The sequence below is a fragment of the Pteropus vampyrus genome, unplaced genomic scaffold (assembly GCF_000151845.1).
Source record: "Pteropus vampyrus isolate Shadow unplaced genomic scaffold, Pvam_2.0 Scaffold28, whole genome shotgun sequence".
In the NCBI taxonomy this organism is placed as follows: Eukaryota; Metazoa; Chordata; class Mammalia; order Chiroptera; family Pteropodidae; genus Pteropus; species Pteropus vampyrus.
The window spans coordinates 8,045,231-8,064,283 of record NW_011888809.1 but is presented as its reverse complement, the minus strand read 5'-3'; the positions used below and the strand labels follow the sequence as shown (position 1 = coordinate 8,064,283).

Below are 19,053 nucleotides of genomic sequence, written 5' to 3'. Positions count from 1 at the left end.
TCTGCCTTCCTCTCTTTGCCCAGCTAACAACTCATCTTTCAGGTCCTGGTCCAAATGTCCTTTCTTAGACACAACCTCCTTGATCCTCAATCTTCATTAATCTCTCCCCTATGTCTCTTTATTTCTATCAAAGAACTTTTCTTTTCCTTTGTGCCTTTCTATCAAAGAACTTTTTCTATCAAAGAACTTTTCTTTTCCTTTGTGCCTTTCTTACACTTTGCACTCACACATGTACTCATGTTTCATCTCTCTCTTTATCTAGACTAGAGATCAACAAACCGTTACTGTAATAAACTGTTCAGTACGACCTGCACAGCTTACGAGTTAAAATAATTGTTGCATTGTGAATAGCTATACAAACATCTTTATAATGTTCTTGATTTTGCTTCTTTGCTCTACAAAACCTAAAATTTATTTTTTTACATTTATATTTTAAGATAAAGTTTGCCGACCCTGTTCTAGGCTGTAAGCCTCATGAGAGCAGAGACCATGTCCCTTTCATCTACTCTGCATAACCAGTACTTGACTCAGTGCCTGGCACGTGGTGGGCATTCAAAAAATATCAGTCTACTGAAATTGTTAGTGCATTCTCTCTGCTAGTACTCCCAAGGGAAGGCAGTGAGGTCGCATCCAGAAATCTCATTTGAACTGCAACTCCACTGCTTATTAGCTATGAGACTCTGGCTAAGTCAACATCTCTGAACATCAACTTCCTTATCTTTTAAGTGAAGTTAATAACTGGAGAGATGAAATAAGGTATTTAATATAAAGGTGATTTGAGAAGATGTGATAAAATGTAAAGACCACATAAAATGTTATAATTATCATAATAATTGATATTATTATGCCAAATATTCATTGACTGCCTCTCAACTCCCAATCCACCTTTCATCGCTTACCCTGTGATAATGGAGATGAATCCTTTAACATTTCCTCTTTCCAGCTCATGCAATGTTTAGTTCTCTCCAAAGAAGGCGCTGGAGTGACATGGCAAGAGGAAGGGGCTTCTTGATTCCGGTGTGCTGCTTCTTGCTCCTATCATTCTGCTGCCAAAGTCACATTTGAGGACATCCACTGGTGCTCACCATATCAAGTTTGGGTGACACCCCTGTGGACAATTTCCCTTTCAGATATCCAGCCTTGCCTGCATCCTGGTAGCTTTCCAGCTTGCCAGTCATGGGTGTGAGTCACGATCACAGAGGACCAGAAAGCTTCCAAGACAGTTCTAAAACATGCTCTTATTTCTTATAGCCACAGGGCTGATATTGCAAAAATCAACCAAAAATTGTTATGCAAGTTGCTGAGTTATAACAATAGTTGAATTCAGAGTCCCGCCGAGTTTCTCATAAAAAAGTTAAGATATTTCTTGGGAAAGATTAGGATACTAAAACTTGGAGTAAGAGCATCTGGTTGGACCTAAATGAAACTGACTTTCTTGAGCCTCCACATCACTTTGGATTTCCCTTCCCACTGAGATTATCTTGTTCTTCCTCTACACTGAAATTAGACTCACTTTCCTGTACCTGAAACCTTATTATAACCTTACTTGGAAGAGATGTTTTAATAATAGATGACCAATCTCCTCAAAATCCACCATAATCACCAATGTTGCCACTAGACCCATAGCCAAAGTCACATCTCTTCATATTTCAGAGGTGTAAGTACATTCTAAGGCCCAGGTAGAAATAGCTTACAGCACAAAGGATAGAAATTGTGCCAATTTCTATTGGCAGAAACCTCAGAAACAAGAGTGGGAGTAGATTTTGTGGGTGTTAGACCAAGTAGGGAAGAATATAGCAATAGATTGGGCTAAATTAATTAATATTACGAGATATTCCGGATAATGTGTTAGCTCATGCATCACGAGGCAGCTTTAAAAGCTTCCTTGGGAACTATGAGCTGGCAGGAGAGGTGAGGTTTGTACAGTGAGGAGATGCAGAGAATTTCAGGCTTCACCTCCGTCCTCCGAAGAACCATGACTCTGCCAGGGAGAGAAACACAGAGATCCATGTGAAGAGTGAATCAAACACAATCTCTCGAGAAGGGAGCCACTTTAGAAGAGCAGGAAGATAAGCAGCAAACACAGCCAGAGCTGTGGTGCTCACGGCAGAGAAATCTTACCGACTGGAAAAGTCAGAAACTTCCTTGGAAGAGAAGGAAAGGTTTCGTTGGGGCCAGAGGGTTGCTTGGGTTTAGGAGGCCAGGATGGTGGGGTCGGGGGAGGTGAAAGGGCAAGGCAGGCTTTTAGGTTAAGAGTGAAAGCATGGCCACAGATCAGGGGTCATGAGATCTATGGAGCTTGACAAATGTCCCACAGATGCTCAGGATACTTCAAGGTCCCAATAGGGCTCTAACTGCCAATGTGCAAAATATGACCTATGACCTCAGTATCTTCAGCCTGTGCCCAGGGCTGTGATACCTCCTGTCCAGATCCCATCTTTTGATAAGCATGATCTTTGCCTTCACTTCCAGGTGCCCCCACACATGGACGTTTAGGCTCATCAGTGTCTGTATCCAAGAAATTCGAGCTCCAAAGGATAAGGATCACCGCAGCTCTAAGTTAACATCCTCAGTGGCTCTAGAGAAACAGACCTCTTTCCTGAGGGGACTGACAAATGGGAGCATTTGCCCTTTTCAGGAGAGATGCAGCTCTACCCTAGGAGTATGGCCAGCACTCATACCAGTAGGATTTTGACAAGATACCTCAGCAGAGACCACCCACATGTAAAGCAGCATGGAAAGAAAACTCAGCAAGCTCTAATCGTTCTGTGTTTGGACACAGACATGCTAGCATTGCTTTGCTTTAACCGTCTCAGGATTTGTAGTAGTTGGTTAGCCAGAAATGCCAGTAAGGGAACTATAACCCCTCCCAGGGGGAAAGACAAGGACACGTGCTGACTTTTGTATCCAGATCGGGGTGTGTTTTAATCTACTGCTGTCTGATTCTTGGACCCTCCTATGGAAGTTAAGCTGCTATCCAGCATGAGACCTTCAAACAAGCACCATTGGAAAGTCTAGCTGACCTTCCCCACAAGGAGAGATTTTTCTTCCGGTCTTGCCTTAGATGATCTAATTTATACTTTGAGTAGTAAAGGAAGTTACTTCTAGAGAAATGCTGTTTTGGAGACAATGAAAAATGAGCAGGAATCTAGCCTTTGACAGTAAGCCAGTCTCTGTCACCACTCGAAGGGAAAAGATTAGGGTGGGGATGAGCTGCAGGACAGGTCACCTGAAGGAAAGCTGAAGAATGGAGGAAAGAAGAGAAAGAGAGAAAGGGTTCAGGCCTCTGGGAGCAAAGGATAAACTTGCTTTGTTTGGCTCCAGGGTACATCCATTCCAGAGTTTGGAATGTAATGGAGAATAAATAAATGTTTGAAGAAATAAATGAAGAATGGACCCAAAACGTAGATCTAGAATCAAATGAATGTAAGGTAATGACAAGATATATTTTAGCTTAGTATAAAGAACATACTGAAAATCAATGTCTAATAGTTAACTGACCAGTGTTTCTTTAGAGGTATAAACTCCCTGCTCTTAGAGTGTTCAGACATCAGCAGAATGACCTCTCCTAGGAGTGTCCTAGAAGGGCATTTCTGAATGGCACAGAACCCAGGGAGCACTTGCCAAACTGTCACTCTCTGGATTTATGCTGATTAAGCTGAGAGATATATATGTGTGCTGGTCACTCGGGGGTGCCTTTCTCCACATATCACAACAGAAAAGGGAAGACCTCCTTTGTTCATGAGTCTATCTCTGAATTTCATGGATATTTCAAACACTGATATATCAGTACTCTAAGCTTTTATCTTAAATGAAGCATAGGCTTGTAAAAAAAAGTAAGAGAAGACTCAGAAATCTGGGCGGCTGCCATAAGGCTAAATTGGATGTCATGAATAATAAAATTAAGATGATACATGCCTTATTATTTGCAAATTTTAACTAAATCTATTAGAAATATTTAATTATAGCTATAAAAGTTGTCATCAAAATGGCTTACTCTAATATGAACATTAAGAGTAGACAGTGAAATCTTCATTGGTTAATTAAAATTTCTTAATTTAATGAAGCATCGCTCTGATAGGTCAAGTTAAATAAATGATATGCCTTGTAGTTTACAAACGAAATTCTGAAAATAAAAATGGTTCAAAAGAATAACATTTTGTCTTTGTTTTGTTCATTCATTCATTCAATACCCCCACCGTAGCTGAATATAACATGCATGCTATCAAATGTCAGAGCTAGAAGGCTGGATGGAACTCAGTAAACATTTCTGCATACACAGGTGATCATATACTTCAGGGCTCCACCATGGCACACTCAGATGAAGAAATAGTGCCAAAAGCACTTGCATTTTACTAAGGATAAAAGATGTCATTTACAAGGTTATTGCTGTAATAGGGGCATTATAGACATATCTGACGTCAGCGGATGAATCGCTCAGTGTGGATGCCAATGACTGTGTTAGGTTGAAGCTGAAATGAAGGAATGAGGACGATTGGATGCCTGTCTCTCCCGCTACTGCATGGCAATCACCCCTCACAGATCACAAAGTGTTTTTAGAAACTTCATTAACTGATAAAAGCCCCAACACAGGGCTTTGCTGCAAGGGAATGCAGTGACACTGGCTCTTGTTGGAAAGTGGGCCAACCGCAGGAACCCAAGAGGAGGCGTGTTGCCAACATCGGGATGTGAGTCCTGTTAACCAGCTACTGTGTCCAAATCCACTGGGTAAAGGATTCCCTTTCTCCTCAAAGCACCTGTACTTTGACTGAATGATAATTGTACACACTACCTCAGCAGAAATCTAATGCATTTAATTTATTTGAATTAAATTGAATAAGGAAGATTTCAGTCAAGGAAACGGACAAGTCCAATCATGTCAAAGGATGTGAAGAGATTCTGATCTTAGCTGACTTATTTTTAATTCATTCTGAATGCTTTAGTTTTCTAACCTCCATGATGCTTTTATTTCAGGTATGGTTCTGCTTCAATATTTAGAGTCACTGCGGTATTACAGCCATCACATCCTGATAAGAATACCATGGTGATTAAAGCATTAGCTCTGGAATGAGACAGCCTGGTTCTTAATTAGCTGTGTGCCCTTGAGAAACTTACCCAAACTCTCTGTGCCTCAGTTTCGTCATCCATAAAATGGGGACTTACAGCCCTCGTAGTGAAGAGAAATTGAGATAACTTAACCTAAGTGCTTAACACACTGCCTCAGTGTGGTGAGTGCCTCTAAACATTCAAGTTTTTCAAGTTTTTGTAGCACAGCGATTGAGAGCATTACGTTCTGGAGTTCAGCTGCCTGGTGGAGAATCCTAGACCTGTCACTTACAGCCATGAGAACTTGGAGCATTTCCCTAATGTCATTGTGCCTCAGTTTTCTCCTCTGTAAAAAAAAATTTTTTTTTTTTTAATAGTAAGAATCACATAGAAAGGTTAATATTTACTTGGCCTCACTCCTGGTAAGTATTATATAAGCATTTATACCTATTTGTACCCTTACTACTAATTACTAGTTTTCTCTTTTCAGTCTTTTTTTTTTTTCCCCAAGATATCCTCTCACCCAGCAGTCAGAATAATCTCTGGAAGACGTAATTTTGACCATGTCACTTCTCACTTTAAAGCCTTTCCATATCCCTATCACCTTCACATCACTTCGCCTTCTTGTCCAGCTTCACCTCTCACTGGGTTCCCATCTTTTATTCCCCTCCCCACAACGCCCCCGAAAAACCCCATTTGCTCCAACCATATTACTCCCTGATGGTGTCTTGTCTTCTTGCCTTTGCACATACTGCTGCTTCTAACTAAAACGGTCACCCTTTCATCCCTGCCCCTCTGGATGTCCCCTCCTCGTCTTCAAAGCTCAGCTGCCATCAGCAGGATGACCTCTTTGTCATCTTCCAGCTGGCCCAGGTTAGGTTAGGTTTCCCATGTCGCTTATCAAATGACATTGTATTGATCTCTATCATAATAATTATCAAATTAAATCATATTTTATGCCTCCCCCACTAGAATGTGAATTCTCTGACTTTCATAAGTACATTCTTGATAATTAAAACATGATCTCGTACTCAATATACATAACTGAGTAACTGAGAAATGAAAAGAAGAAGTGATTGAGTTCCATAGAAGAAATGAAGAATGTTTTCACTGAGAATTGCCTCCCTTTATCCTTGGGTCAATGATCTTCACTTATTAGCACAGGAATTCAGAAATGCTAATTTGACAACCCTTTGAAAAAATCGTGCAAGGGAAACTATAATTCCACAGGTACAGTCCAATTATCTTGAGGTGACAAAATGAGTCAATAACAGGTAGTGTAAGTCAACATGCCAAGCATAGCTGCTTCTCAAACAAACTGACTCTGCGAAAGGCTAGAATGGGATATTTATTAAAAACACTGGCGAAGTCTGTCAAAGTGTGACTTTCATATCTATAATTCCTACCATCTGTAACATCTTATGTTACATAAGATCCCCAATTACCAGTAGCAGTGTTAATCCATCATCTATCTTAAATAGTTTTAGATGTTCTTTACATATTCTACTTAGCTTCCCTTTCTGTTTTTACAGGGTATGTTCTTAACTTGCCACAATTAATTTTATGCTGACTTTATCATATCAAGGGACTATCCAAAATCTTTTGGGAATTTTTCAGAAGTAGTATACGGTGTAATAACAAGTTATACTGAAAACAAATAAAAAATACAAGTCTCTTAATTAAGGAGGGACTATCAAGTTTTTCTTTCTCATCATATAATGTTACAAACATAACTTCTTACAGGGTTATTAATCTACCTAGATAAAAAGTCACACGTAAATCTGTGGTATTATTTGTAATAATGGGAAAGAAAAAACATATTTTCAGGAAATTGCTAATGCTAATAATTTCAGAATGCATCTATTCTATCAATTATTAATCAGTACTATAGAGTTATTTACTCTTCATTTTCCAGTTGGACATAAAGAAACCCCAAGTCAAATAAATATGAGCAATTACTTATCATTTGTTAAGTAAGAAAGTATAGAACTGTACCTCTGTTATTTTTGAAGTCATAATATCATCACATATCCCAAAATAGAATCGTGTGTCTTGTGAGGTATTGAGTTTTCCCTTGATACAAATTTAGAAGCAAAGATTAATATCATACCCCAAACAGCCTTAAAAAAATAAAACCTTGTAGTTGGCACATTTTACAAATGGAGATGCTTTTATGTTTCATGTAAAGTATGGGTCCCCACACTAGACACCCTGGGCCTACACATGGTGTGAGCAGCTGTGGTGGGCAGTTACCATGTGCATTATCACTGATCTACCCAAAGGCTAACTCTCTCCACTTTTCTGTTTCCTGGCATGTGTGCTTGCATGCACACACACATGAACAGATAAATCCTGTATTTTTCTAGTCAAGATACAAAAAGAAGAAACATAAATTCAAAAAAAAAATTGTTCCAAGGTAATGCATACACCCGCAGGTAAAAAGAAAGTATTGAAAATTAAAGGACAACAATTTATAAAAGTTTTAATATTTCTAAACGTGGATAAAATGTATTATTTTCTATGAACATAAAAACTACTAAAATAAAAAGAAATATATAGCGTACATGAACAAGGCTCACAAAGAAATCAAGAATATTGACCTTCCTAAAAATGCGGGTTGAAATGGTTTCTTAAGCAATTTGTTTTAGATCTTCAAACAACATTTGATTTCTTAAGGTTTTTTAAAAAATTAAGTCCGCATTCACCATTTTTTAAACATTGTGTAGAGGTTTTAATTAGTGTTATAAAGCAAGAAAACAATAAAAGGGATTCAGATTGATAAAGAAAAAGTAAAATTGTCTTTATTCACAGATATCTTTGTTAAGCATCTTATGAAATCAAAGACTTAACTAAATGAGAAGATTTACAATATTCATGGATCATAAGACTCAATATTGTTAATATATTCATTCTCCTAAATTAATGTGTAGTTTCAAAGAAATCCCAATAAAATCCCACCCCAGCAAGATTTTTTGGTAGAAATCAACAAGCTGATTTTAATATTTCAATGGAAATAAAAGGACTAGAATAGCCAAAATTAATCTGAAAAAGAACAAAACTAGTTATTATTATTGTTGTTGTTATTGTTGTTGTTGTTATTATTGAACACCAGTTAATATCCCTGAGAACGTGTTTCAGAACACTCGCCAAAGCAATGCTATGGCGGAGACATTGTCAGATGTCACAGAAAGATGGTGGTGGCTGTGTACAGAATGGATTAGAGAATGGAGAGAGTAAAGTCTGAGTAATCTAGCAAAGAGATAATGAAGCTTGGAGCAAATAAAACAAGACAAACTTGGGTGAGTAGTTGATAGTTTTTGAGACATCTTTAAAAAGGGTATTTGTTAGGTCTCGGTGATCAGTTAAAGGATGTGGGGTATGTAAGAAAGAAGAGTCATTACTATGAGTTTGGCTTGAATCTAAAGACGTTTTGAAAATGACAATACAAGATGATATCTGGGCCTTTCCAAAACTATTTTCCGCCCATTTTATGTGATGTTCAGAAATCCTGGGACAAAGGAAAAATGACTTTCCAGCTACCTAGCAACTTTATTTTTAAATGAACATATTATCTTTGATAACCAGAGTTCTAGAGACAAAATTGAACCAACTAATAGGGCTTATAGATTCCAGGATAAATGGCTGTGGACTGTCAGGGCAACGCTCTTGGGTTGCTATCCAAGGTGCTGAAGTAATTGGTCTAGTTATTGAAAACTGTGCTCCTGTTGCTCTCTGCCTCTGCCTCTGATATAGTAGCAGCCTGCCCCAGACTGAGGAAGACTTCATCTGTCTAGCGTGCCTGCCCTTGTTAGGAATAGCTGACTCAGACTTTTGATCAAGACAACAGCCTGATTTCTGACCTGGACTGCTGGCAGATCAGCTGAAAGCTCTCTGTGTCCATGGAGGCTAAACTTATCTTGACAGGTAGGTAACTATTTCCTCCAGTAATAAAACAAACAAGCAAGAGAGTAGAAAATTTGTTATAGTAGATGGTCGTGAGCTGTAAAAATTAATTCTCAGGATTTCATTTCAGCAAGCTATAGTTTTCACTTTGCAGATAGCTTCTATTGGCCACCAGCATACTTTAAGCTCAGCTTATACTTAGAACCAAATAAATTAAATGCATTAGGGGCTAAGAAGAGAAAGAATTAGCATGGACTGGGGTAGTTAGAGAAAGCTTCATGGAGGAGGTGGAGTGTGACCTGGGCCTTGATGTGTAGGTAATTCAGACAGACAGTGAGGAAGAGAGTATGCATTAATGACAACCCTGTGGGAATGGAAATGCTCGTGGCACATTTTAGACATAGTAAATACTTACCTGGTTCACTCTAGAGCTCCCTATCCTTTTCCCCTTCCCACTCACATTCACATATGACACCACCACCTTCATACCCCACCCCACAGGGAATACATTAGTTCTTTCATACGAAAGGAAGAACATTCTTTCATATATATTGACATTCAGGAGAGAATTTCATAGCTGTCACTAAGTACTTTTGATATTTTCTAAGACTTGCTTCTTCAGGGTGTAAGGAGCCTTTTAAAACTATTAGGTCTCAAGTGACAACATTGACAACTTTAGCTCTTGAGTGGTTTAGGAATAGTTAATGAAATATAACTCCTGAATTGAAACAAAGTCTGTCATTGTGCAAACAAGGACAATTTAAAAAAATAAGCAGGAAGTGCAGGCAGAGAGAAGGACGGATCTAGAAATGTTCTATTTGATAGGAAAAACCAGAACATTTTCATAGAGAAAAGACAGTAAGTTCCCAAGAATTTTCAGTATAAAAGACTCTTTTTCACTAAATTGTGTGTCTTATCTAAAATCCTACTTATCACAATTTCAAAAGATATTCTGATGGAGGCATTTTGCAGAAGACAGTTTCTAAACATTCATCTCCAACACTTCCAGGATTTCTAGCTTTGTGTAAGAGAAAACAGTCAAGGGAAGAGCTACAGAAATAAATATACAACCTCAGGAACATGATGTAACCAGGGGAGAAAAGCTCCCTTTGTTGGAGTTTGACTTTTGAGCTGAAGCAGACAGAATGGCCAAGATGTCTCATTATTTACTATGTAAGAGGTATCATGTAGGTGTGATCAGCAGGTGTTCTCCACGAATAGAGATCAGGATTTTGGCATTGGGTAGACTAACCTACTCAATGAATATGAATAGTTTAAATAAATTAATTAATATTATGGAGTATTATTTAATCAGTCACTTCGTGATGAATAAATATACTATAGACTTTTCAAACGATAAACACCTAAGAATTCTACCTGTAGAGCATGAAATTGGGTGTGAGTATAAATTGCAAATATTCACCACGTGAATATTCATGAATATTCACAAATATTCACGAATGTGGCCAGTTGAACTACTCATTCTCTTTCTTCCAAGAAAACTCTGATTAATAATCAACTTTTTCGCTGGTATGAAGGATATTCAATACTTCACTAGCTACATCCTCTTGACAATCATACATATACTTCTCATTTTTTCCCTGTCTTTTGACTCTCAGAGCTTTTAATTAGCACACCTCTCTCTCTTTCATTCTCTCTCCATTCCTCCTCTCTCCTTCCAGCATTTCTCCAGTTACAATTTGTCCATATGTCAATTTACAGACAATTTTCCATTCCTGTTCATTTCTCTTTATCTTTTGTTTAGGGTACCATGAAAGTACTCTTGGGGACTTGGATCCATTGAGAGCATACAATTAAGTCTCAGGTGATTAGCTTAAAAGTTGCAGGAACTAAAATTAATGTTCTAAAACAATTTCAATGTTCAATAGTTAAGAAAATTGCTTTTAAAGTTGCCTGGAAAATGTACTTATATGGAATAGGTTATTTGCTGATTTTGCCAAGTCTATAAAGCACTACTGTACTTAAAAGAATTATTGAAAGAGCATTTATTAGGATTTCTTAGTCTCCTTAAACAAGTAGATCTTATGCACCTCTAAATATTAATCATGTTTCTGTTTATTTTATGGCTTTTTTTCTAATAAAGAGTCTTTACTGAAATAAGTAAAATATAGCTAATACAAAGAGTAGTACATTTTGTGTATTTCATGTTGTATATAAAGAAAGTGAGACATAAAGAGGTCAAGGGCAGATGGTGTGATTTCCTGTTCCCCAGAACAGATGTTTAGCAAGTATCTATGTTTACCATATATCTATGATTATGTGCTTATCACTCACTTGACCTTGAAAATCATATAAAATAGAAGTGTAATTTTAAATATATGTACCAAACTTTAATTTTCATTTCACACCCAAAACTTCTGTACAAAAAGAGGCAAAGCAAGCAAAAAAAAAATTACAATGACTTTAGCAAACAACATATGACAACTTTAAAACAGCTTTGTGTATGCAATAGCCTTGATAGATGTGTGGGGAAATTGGGCTCCAAAGTGTTTGTTTAAGATAAAATTCCAATATTTATTATTAACATCTAGAAAAACTCACAGCTGTCTAAGATACAAGATTAAATGAGAAGTCTCTGAATTCTACTGGATAATTGGATCCAAATTTTAAGTAGCCTTTGTTTTTCTTCCAAGGAAGTATGCAATTATTTTTACTTAAATGTAATATCAAAAACTTCAATTTACCATTAACATTTTGATATAATGGTGATCACTAGGAGCAAACGCTGATGAAGCATAATATTAACTAATAGTTAAAAGATAGTATCCAAGACTTCATTTCTTGTTATTTAATATCCCAGCCCAAATGGGTCACCATGATTCAAACATCTATTGCCACTTGTTTTTTACTCCTAATTCCTTGTGGCACATGAAAGGGTTTTCAGATCAAAGTTATAATGCCAAAACAGCAGTGCATCTGAGAAATGTAATTTTCACCTTGTTGCTTGCCCCCAAATAAATATTTGAGTAGTGGAAGACACTTTATTTGAAAACTAAGAGACATCAAATATGAAATATAGTTAACATTGACATGGATTCAGTCACTAGTGCTTTCCCCTAAACCACCTGTGGGTCTTGGACACATGTGCATGCAGCACAAAAGAAATGATTGTTCAAGGACTCTTGATGCCTGGAGGACAGTCTATTAAAAGAATATGTCTCCCACAATAGCTCTGGAGTGGACCCAAGGTCCATCACCTGTTAGTGATCACAGACATTCAGTTAACCTGTCCTCCCAATAATCAGAAGCAACAGTTCAGACCCTGGGCTTTTGAGAAGCCATGTACTGGTGTATTTTGTCTTTGAGACAAGATGGCCTGGCTAAATCGGGGCAGGCCAGCAGCCCCTCCACTATGTTTGGTCCCTTTTGATAGAAAGTCTAATTAAAAATTATAAACGTGCTCAACTATTTACTCTACAAGTTCATTCCTCTCTCTAAGACTGATAAATCTCCTCACTTGATAGAGGAGGAAAATGGACCCAATGATGAAAAACATTCAGGGCCTCTATATTTCTAATCTTGACAGTTGTTGCCCAAGGATAATTTATGGTTTCCAAATAGAACATCTCTTAAGCTGAATATGTAATGAATTTGTTCACCCAGTGTTACGATTTTCTGACTTCCTCTGGGATTTTAGAATCTCTAGGTTTGAAAAGGTTCGAAGGCCATCTACTGCATTTCAGTTTTGATGAGATAACCACCATCCAAGCAGCTGTTCTGGTTCAGCTTGAAAAGCTTGAAGGCAAAGAGTCTTTCCTCTCTCTGCTGACTGACATTTAGATATAGACACCAGAGACTCTCTTCTGCCACCTGACTGGATTTCTTGGCTAAAGATAAAACAAAACAAATGTGTCTCCCCTTTTCTTAGAGGACTCAAGGGAAGGCCAGCCAGCCACTAAAGTCTAAAAAGCACTGGTGTGACAGTTCATTTCTTGGACATTGTGAATGACTCCAAGTTCTGATATCCTCAGACCCAACTTCTGGAATTATCATTCATTGGGTTAATCTTCCCATCTAACAGAAATAGGTAAGTAATTATATAGATCAGACTGAGGATTGATTTTAAAGTACCCAGTCTCATCCCATAGCATGCATGCATAGTCCACATGGTGAAAAAGAAAGAGCATGGAGTCCGGAGTGAGGCATCCTGGGTTCTAGTCCTACACTGGGATGGGTGGGGGTGATCCTATTTGACTTCATCCTCTGTCTCATTTTTCCATCGCAGATTAGATTTCCAAGATTCCATTCTGAGCTCTCATCTGCAGACAGCATGACTCTAGGCTTTGTCATATTGTTAATCATTAAGATAAAGTGGGTGATGCTTACTGGACTCTACTTACTAAGGAAGAACGTAGGAGTCGGTCATTTTAATGACTCATAGCCTTATAGGGCTCTTGGAGATTGTCAGTTTTCATTGTCCATGAGAGAGGTGAGACACAGAGAGCTTAAAAGAATTTCCCAAGATCATGCTGTGAATTAAGAGGGCTGGGACTAAACTCGGAAACTCCAAATAGGCTTTACACATTGCACGCTGGAGTCAGAGAGGAGCTGCCTTTCAAATACCAGGTAACTAGAAAATGTAGATGTTTTCCCCCTCCAAATTACCCCAATTTTCCAGTAATTAATGAAGACCTCTGTTGTCACATGAATGATCCACAGAGAACAAGGCTCCTATTAAGAGGGGCTGTGTGCCCAGCACTCTGCGAACAACTGTAATATCGGCAAACGTATCCATAATTTCAAAGCCAGAGCTCCATTCCCTGTCCCTGTGGACAGAGGGGTGAAGCAAACAGATGACCGTCCTGTTGCTCTTCTTCTCAACATGTCCCCTACTTCCAAGACAACTTCATTAGCCCACCTGTGACAGCACACCTATCTATTCTTGCTTCTCTCCCACTAACTGATTCAAACACAGGTGGTTTTTCTCTTGAAAATCTGAAAAGAAACTTTTGAGGGCTATAAATTCATAATGAAAGAGAATATGCTGATGAATAAAATACGTGCAAACAGAAAGATTGCACATGTTTGCAGTCTGAGGAAAGAGAGGGGGCGTGCTGAATTCAAAATACTTGGGTTGGAGTCTCCACATGCATCTTTCTTTTCTTGGATTCCTCTCTCCCTCTGTCAGAATAACAGTTATGTTTCTTGTAGCTGAGCCGACACGTCAAATCAAACAGTTTGTGTTTCTATAACCATACTTCCCAGAGAGACTACACACCTAGAAGTGAAACATGACCACAAACTATTAGCATTTTCTGATTGTTACAGGTGTAGTTAAAGGACTCCAGTAGCAAAATTCGGTCTCAAAATTTTGCCTTTGGAGAAGGGGATTTTGTTTTAGACATCAAAGGTAAGGCTCTCAAGTCAATTGATGCTCTGCTGGGTTGAGTCAGTCAAGATACAAAGTAAGGTCCATATATTTCAATGACAAGAAGGAAACGGTTATGTAAATACACAAGTATTAACATCAATCTGTATTAAATTATGTAAACATATACATCTTCTGAGGTCAGTACATAGATCCTCTTCTTTAAGCAGAGTTTTACTGAAGCATTGCTCGAATTTGTTTGGAAGTCGATTCATCATTCAAGTGCTTTGTAGTGAACCTGGATGGAGAGAAAATGATGGAGTTCAGTGTGTAAATAGTGCTTTGTGAAAGCTTCAGTAGTGGTGCATCGCTTTTGGGAGACACAGCAGATATTTATAAATCATACTTAGACTTGGTTCTTCAGACAGTGAGCCACATTTCAATGCCCAGTGTGTTTTCAGGCAGATTGAATATCTGACACTTCCTTCCAAAGGAATTTTGTATTATGGTCATTAAACAAGTAGATCAAATAATCAAACAATTACACAGAGAAATTATAAGCAGTCTCGTTTTCTAGAGTAGTACACGTCATATGATTGAGTACAGAATCTTGGCCATCTAGGCTACCCCTGCTAAGTCATGAATTTCAAAATATGGGTTTGCATAAGCAATGTTATCATTTAAACATTTATGGTTTTCTACTTTCTGGGCAACACTTATCCTCATTGCCACCACAAGGGGGCACAAATGCGGGTGAACGAACCAAAGAAAGGGATGCACTCTGCATCCCTTCATTAACTTGGTGTAGAAATAGTTTATGAAAAGGAAGGAAAGTAGAATTAACGTGTAATACAACGTTGACTGTGTCCTAGGCTCTTCATGTAAGTGTTATTTCATTCACACTAACTCTTTACAGAAGAGGTTATTTGCCTCCATTTTACAGATGACAAAACTGAGATTCAGAGAGGTTAAATGACCCATTCTAGATCACAATATGGCAATGCATGATTTGTGAAAAATTTGCGATTTCTGACTTGGACACAGGTCTGGCTATCTCAAAAGCCTGTGTGCTCTCACTTTCTCACAGTGCCCACAGGAGACACAAATGCCAGCACTCAGAGGGGACCCAAAGCATACCACAGTGCCCTGCTCTCAATGTCTTGCTTCATTGAATGAAGCTGGAGAGTTCAAAAACTTCAGGAGCTAGTCTTCTTACTGAGTACGAAAAACCAGACTTGCGCCATTGGAGAAAACCTTGGTCGACTCACAGAATCTGGACAGCTCTTATATTAATGCTACATCTATCCTGAAGAATGATGACCTAGAAGTGCTACAAAACAGGATCAATCTCAGTGTCCAGTTTATTCATTTCATGGGCATCTCAGTTTTTTCATTTATTAAATGGAGTTCATAGATCAGCCTTATATCTCTAAGTTGTGATGATTAAATGAGAATGTGACTGAGAGTAGAGTATAAGACATAAGTGTTGTACCTAGGTAGAAGGTGATTGATCCATTCCACTATACTTATTGAACACTTACTGCACGTATGACGTTGAGTGAAACTGATGGAAATCAAAGATGAATAAGGCAGCAGAGACCATAAACCTTTCAGATTACAATCCAGTATTGGGATGTAGGATTCAACAAATTCCTCTATGTGTCACAGCTAAAAAATGGGAATCCCTTCCCAGAACTGCAGTAAACACATGTATTCTTGGGAAGAGAGACATACTTGAGAATCTAGACAGTGTGAAGCAGAGTTCTCAGCATTGGCGGCTGCATATGTGAAGACCCAGGAGCCTCAGAAAAACATACAAATAGAAAATGGATGCCTGAACCCCCAACCTAGAGATTCTAATTCATTTGGTCTGGGTTGGACCCTGAATGTCAGTTTTTCAAAAACTACCGACATAATTCTCAAGGGCAGCCAGGTATGGGAGCCAATGGTGAAGGGGGAAGTGAGACCTGGGAAGCTGCTTTTACTGGCGAGTCCAACCATGACCGCAAAGCCATGTAGCTGGAAGTTATAAGGTCTTTGACTTCTCTAAATCTCAGTATCTTCCATCTATAAAAAGGAGCTGATAAAAATGGTACTAACCTCAACATGTTGTTGGAAAGAATAAATGTGTTAAAATATGCTAGGGGTTGAGCCTGGTGCTCCAGCTCCTCAATCCCTGTTAAAACAACATCTAAATCTACAAGGAATCTAAAGGATTCGCTGCCCCTGGGGCTGAGGCTCACCTGAGGGCGTTCAGCAGCCCCTCCACACTGTCCGGGGCCTGTTCCTTCAAAACCTTTATGCAGCCTTTCATCTGGGAGGAGAGAGCACAACATTTTGTTAATATCCTGGTAATTCCGTCCAAAATAATATCTGTCTATTATAACATCTGTCCATAAAATATCACATTATTTCTGCCTATAGAAATCAAGCACAGAAATGACCAATAGACCTTCCTAACCCCTCAGGCCAGTGAGTTGCTCCTCTGTGCTTCTAGAAGGTTCTGTATCAGTTTTTGTATTATACAGTGATTAAACATTTTCCATATCTGGCATTTAGGGACAAAGACTTGAGCCTTTGATTTTCTCATCTTATACTCCAGAGCCAAGTACAGGTCTTTTCCTCCAGTCAGTGCTCAGTGGAGACTGACTGAATAAATTACAAAACTAATCATTTTATGCCACCCCTCTGCCCAGGATGTCTTTCCTCCTTCAGTTGTTTGACTGGCAAACTCTAAATAAGCTTTTCAGGATTCAGCTAAAGACCACAAATACCAGGAAGCCTCTTCTGACTGAATTATCTTCACCAGGTAGAAATAATGACCATTTCTTTGTATTCCCAATCGTATGCTGGCATTTATGAGAGAATTTTAGAGATTTTAGTGCTCAGATTAATTTGCCTTCCTCACTAGACCGGGAGAGGATTGGTACAGGACAGTGGTTAGGAATGTGAATCAAGTGGAGGTAGAAGGTCGGGTTTCATAAATGCTTGCTCGTTTAGTATCTTCATGAACACTGGCAAGTTTCTTAGCTTTTTGTGCCCTTGGATTATAATTTATCCATAATTTGGGAAGATGATGAAAACTAAATTTATATTGATCACAATATATTATGCATATCCTAGGTTACTATTATTATTATTATTATTTGGTAAAGGAAGACTGCAAAAAGTATAGTCATTCATTTTAAACTCAAATGCTCATGCACTATATTAGATATGGGTATACTAAAGGGCTTCTTATATAATGGTCACTTATAAATATTTCCTGCGGGTATATTTCTGGTATATTGAAAGTTTTTCTTAAAAGCCTGATAAATTCTGATAGATTGATGGAGGCAGCCAAAGCACAGGGTTGAGAATCATTTGGGGGTCATATATAGGCTCATCATGAAAAAGAATGTCATGGTCAATCAGAGATGTCTGTCATGGGTGCAGGATGAGATCAAGCTCAGAAATTTGGTTCCTCTCCCAATGGAGCTCATAGTCTAGTGGGAGAATAGAGACAAATAGCTCATTATCATAGTGTGATATTTGTTCTTGTAAAAAATGTCAAAGGAGCAATGTGAACGTAGATTTGAAAAGGGGTGGGAGAGCCGTGGGTACCCTTTGGGGATTTCTAGTTCTATTTCAGGCTGATTAAAATCTTATATGTGAATAAGATGCAGTCAGGGATGTAGTGAGGGCCTGATTCAATGTGGATTTAATTGTATGGTAGGGAGTTGGGGGCCTTTACCTGTAGAAAACACTCTTGACAGGTGTTAAATAATCTAGCAATGTGACTAATATGGAAATGGATCAGAGGAAGCAAGAATGGAGACAGGAGGACCAGTGAGAGCCCCCAAGGGTGTGGAGTGTGAGAGCAGCAGTGATCATGGAGAATCGGGGAGATATGGAGGATTAATCTGAGGTCCAGTCCATAGGACATGGTGACTTGATAAGATATGGGGGTGAAGAAGAAGGAATAAGACAGTTCCTAGGTTCTGAGGGGCAATTCCAGGTTTCTGGCTTTAAGACTGTGTTGGAGGAAGGTGAAAGACCTGAGACAAGAACTCAGGAGGAGGAACAGCTCTGTGGGCAAAGGATAACCCTTGATTTGAAAATGGCCATGTTTCAGGCGTCCGGAGGAAGTGAGGTCTGGAATTCTGGATGTAGAGGGGACCAGGGTTATGGAGTGACTCTTTATTGGATCAATCCATATGATTCTAAGGAAATGAGTTGAAAATGCCATCTCACTCCAGACTGTCTTTCCTGGCACCCCAAAATAGCATCTATTCTCCAAATGACACATACTCCTCTGGGCCTCGGTGATTTTGCTTTGATGATTCCTTCTGCCTGGAAATTTTCCTTCTCTCTGTTCATTTGGTAAAAATCCTATCCCTTCTTCAAGGTCTACATCAAATGGTGATGGCCTACCATCACCTTCTGTCTCCGCCATTAAGCAGAATGAGTGTCTCTCTCACATGTTAGAGCTTACTGCACATCTGTTTTGCACTCCAGAGCCTGTTCTTTGTAAGTGCATATAACAGTGTCTATTTCAGGGTCTCACAGATAAATACTTCTTTTTTTTTCACAGTTGCTACTGATACCCTAAGGATTTATAAACCCAGTACATGTAACTGCTGGCTTAGAAGCAGACTGGAAGAAGATGCTTTATGTCATCAAAAAAAAAAAAAAAAAAAATAGAGGTACATGCAAAATTCAGTATGAGTAAACCTTTCTTAGTGAGGCCTACATGAGCAAAGAGACTTCATCAAAACGGTGCAAGGTTACTAGAT

The 19,053-nt window shown here is 38.6% G+C and overlaps 1 protein-coding gene across 2 annotated transcripts in view; it reads right to left on the bottom strand.

The window, feature by feature from the left end:
* Positions 1 to 14,211: 14,211 nt before the first annotated feature.
* Positions 14,212 to 19,053, bottom strand: part of FAM49A (family with sequence similarity 49 member A) — a 100,130-nt gene continuing 95,288 nt past the window's right edge. For both annotated transcript variants that reach the window (XM_011356602.2, XM_011356601.2), the window contains exons 11-12: positions 16,522 to 16,592; positions 14,212 to 14,576 (exon numbers count right to left, since the gene is read on the bottom strand). In XM_011356602.2, the coding sequence (XP_011354904.1) occupies positions 14,513 to 14,576; positions 16,522 to 16,592 (135 nt within the window). In that variant the 3' untranslated portion in view covers positions 14,212 to 14,512. The remainder of the gene's footprint in view (positions 14,577 to 16,521; positions 16,593 to 19,053) is intronic.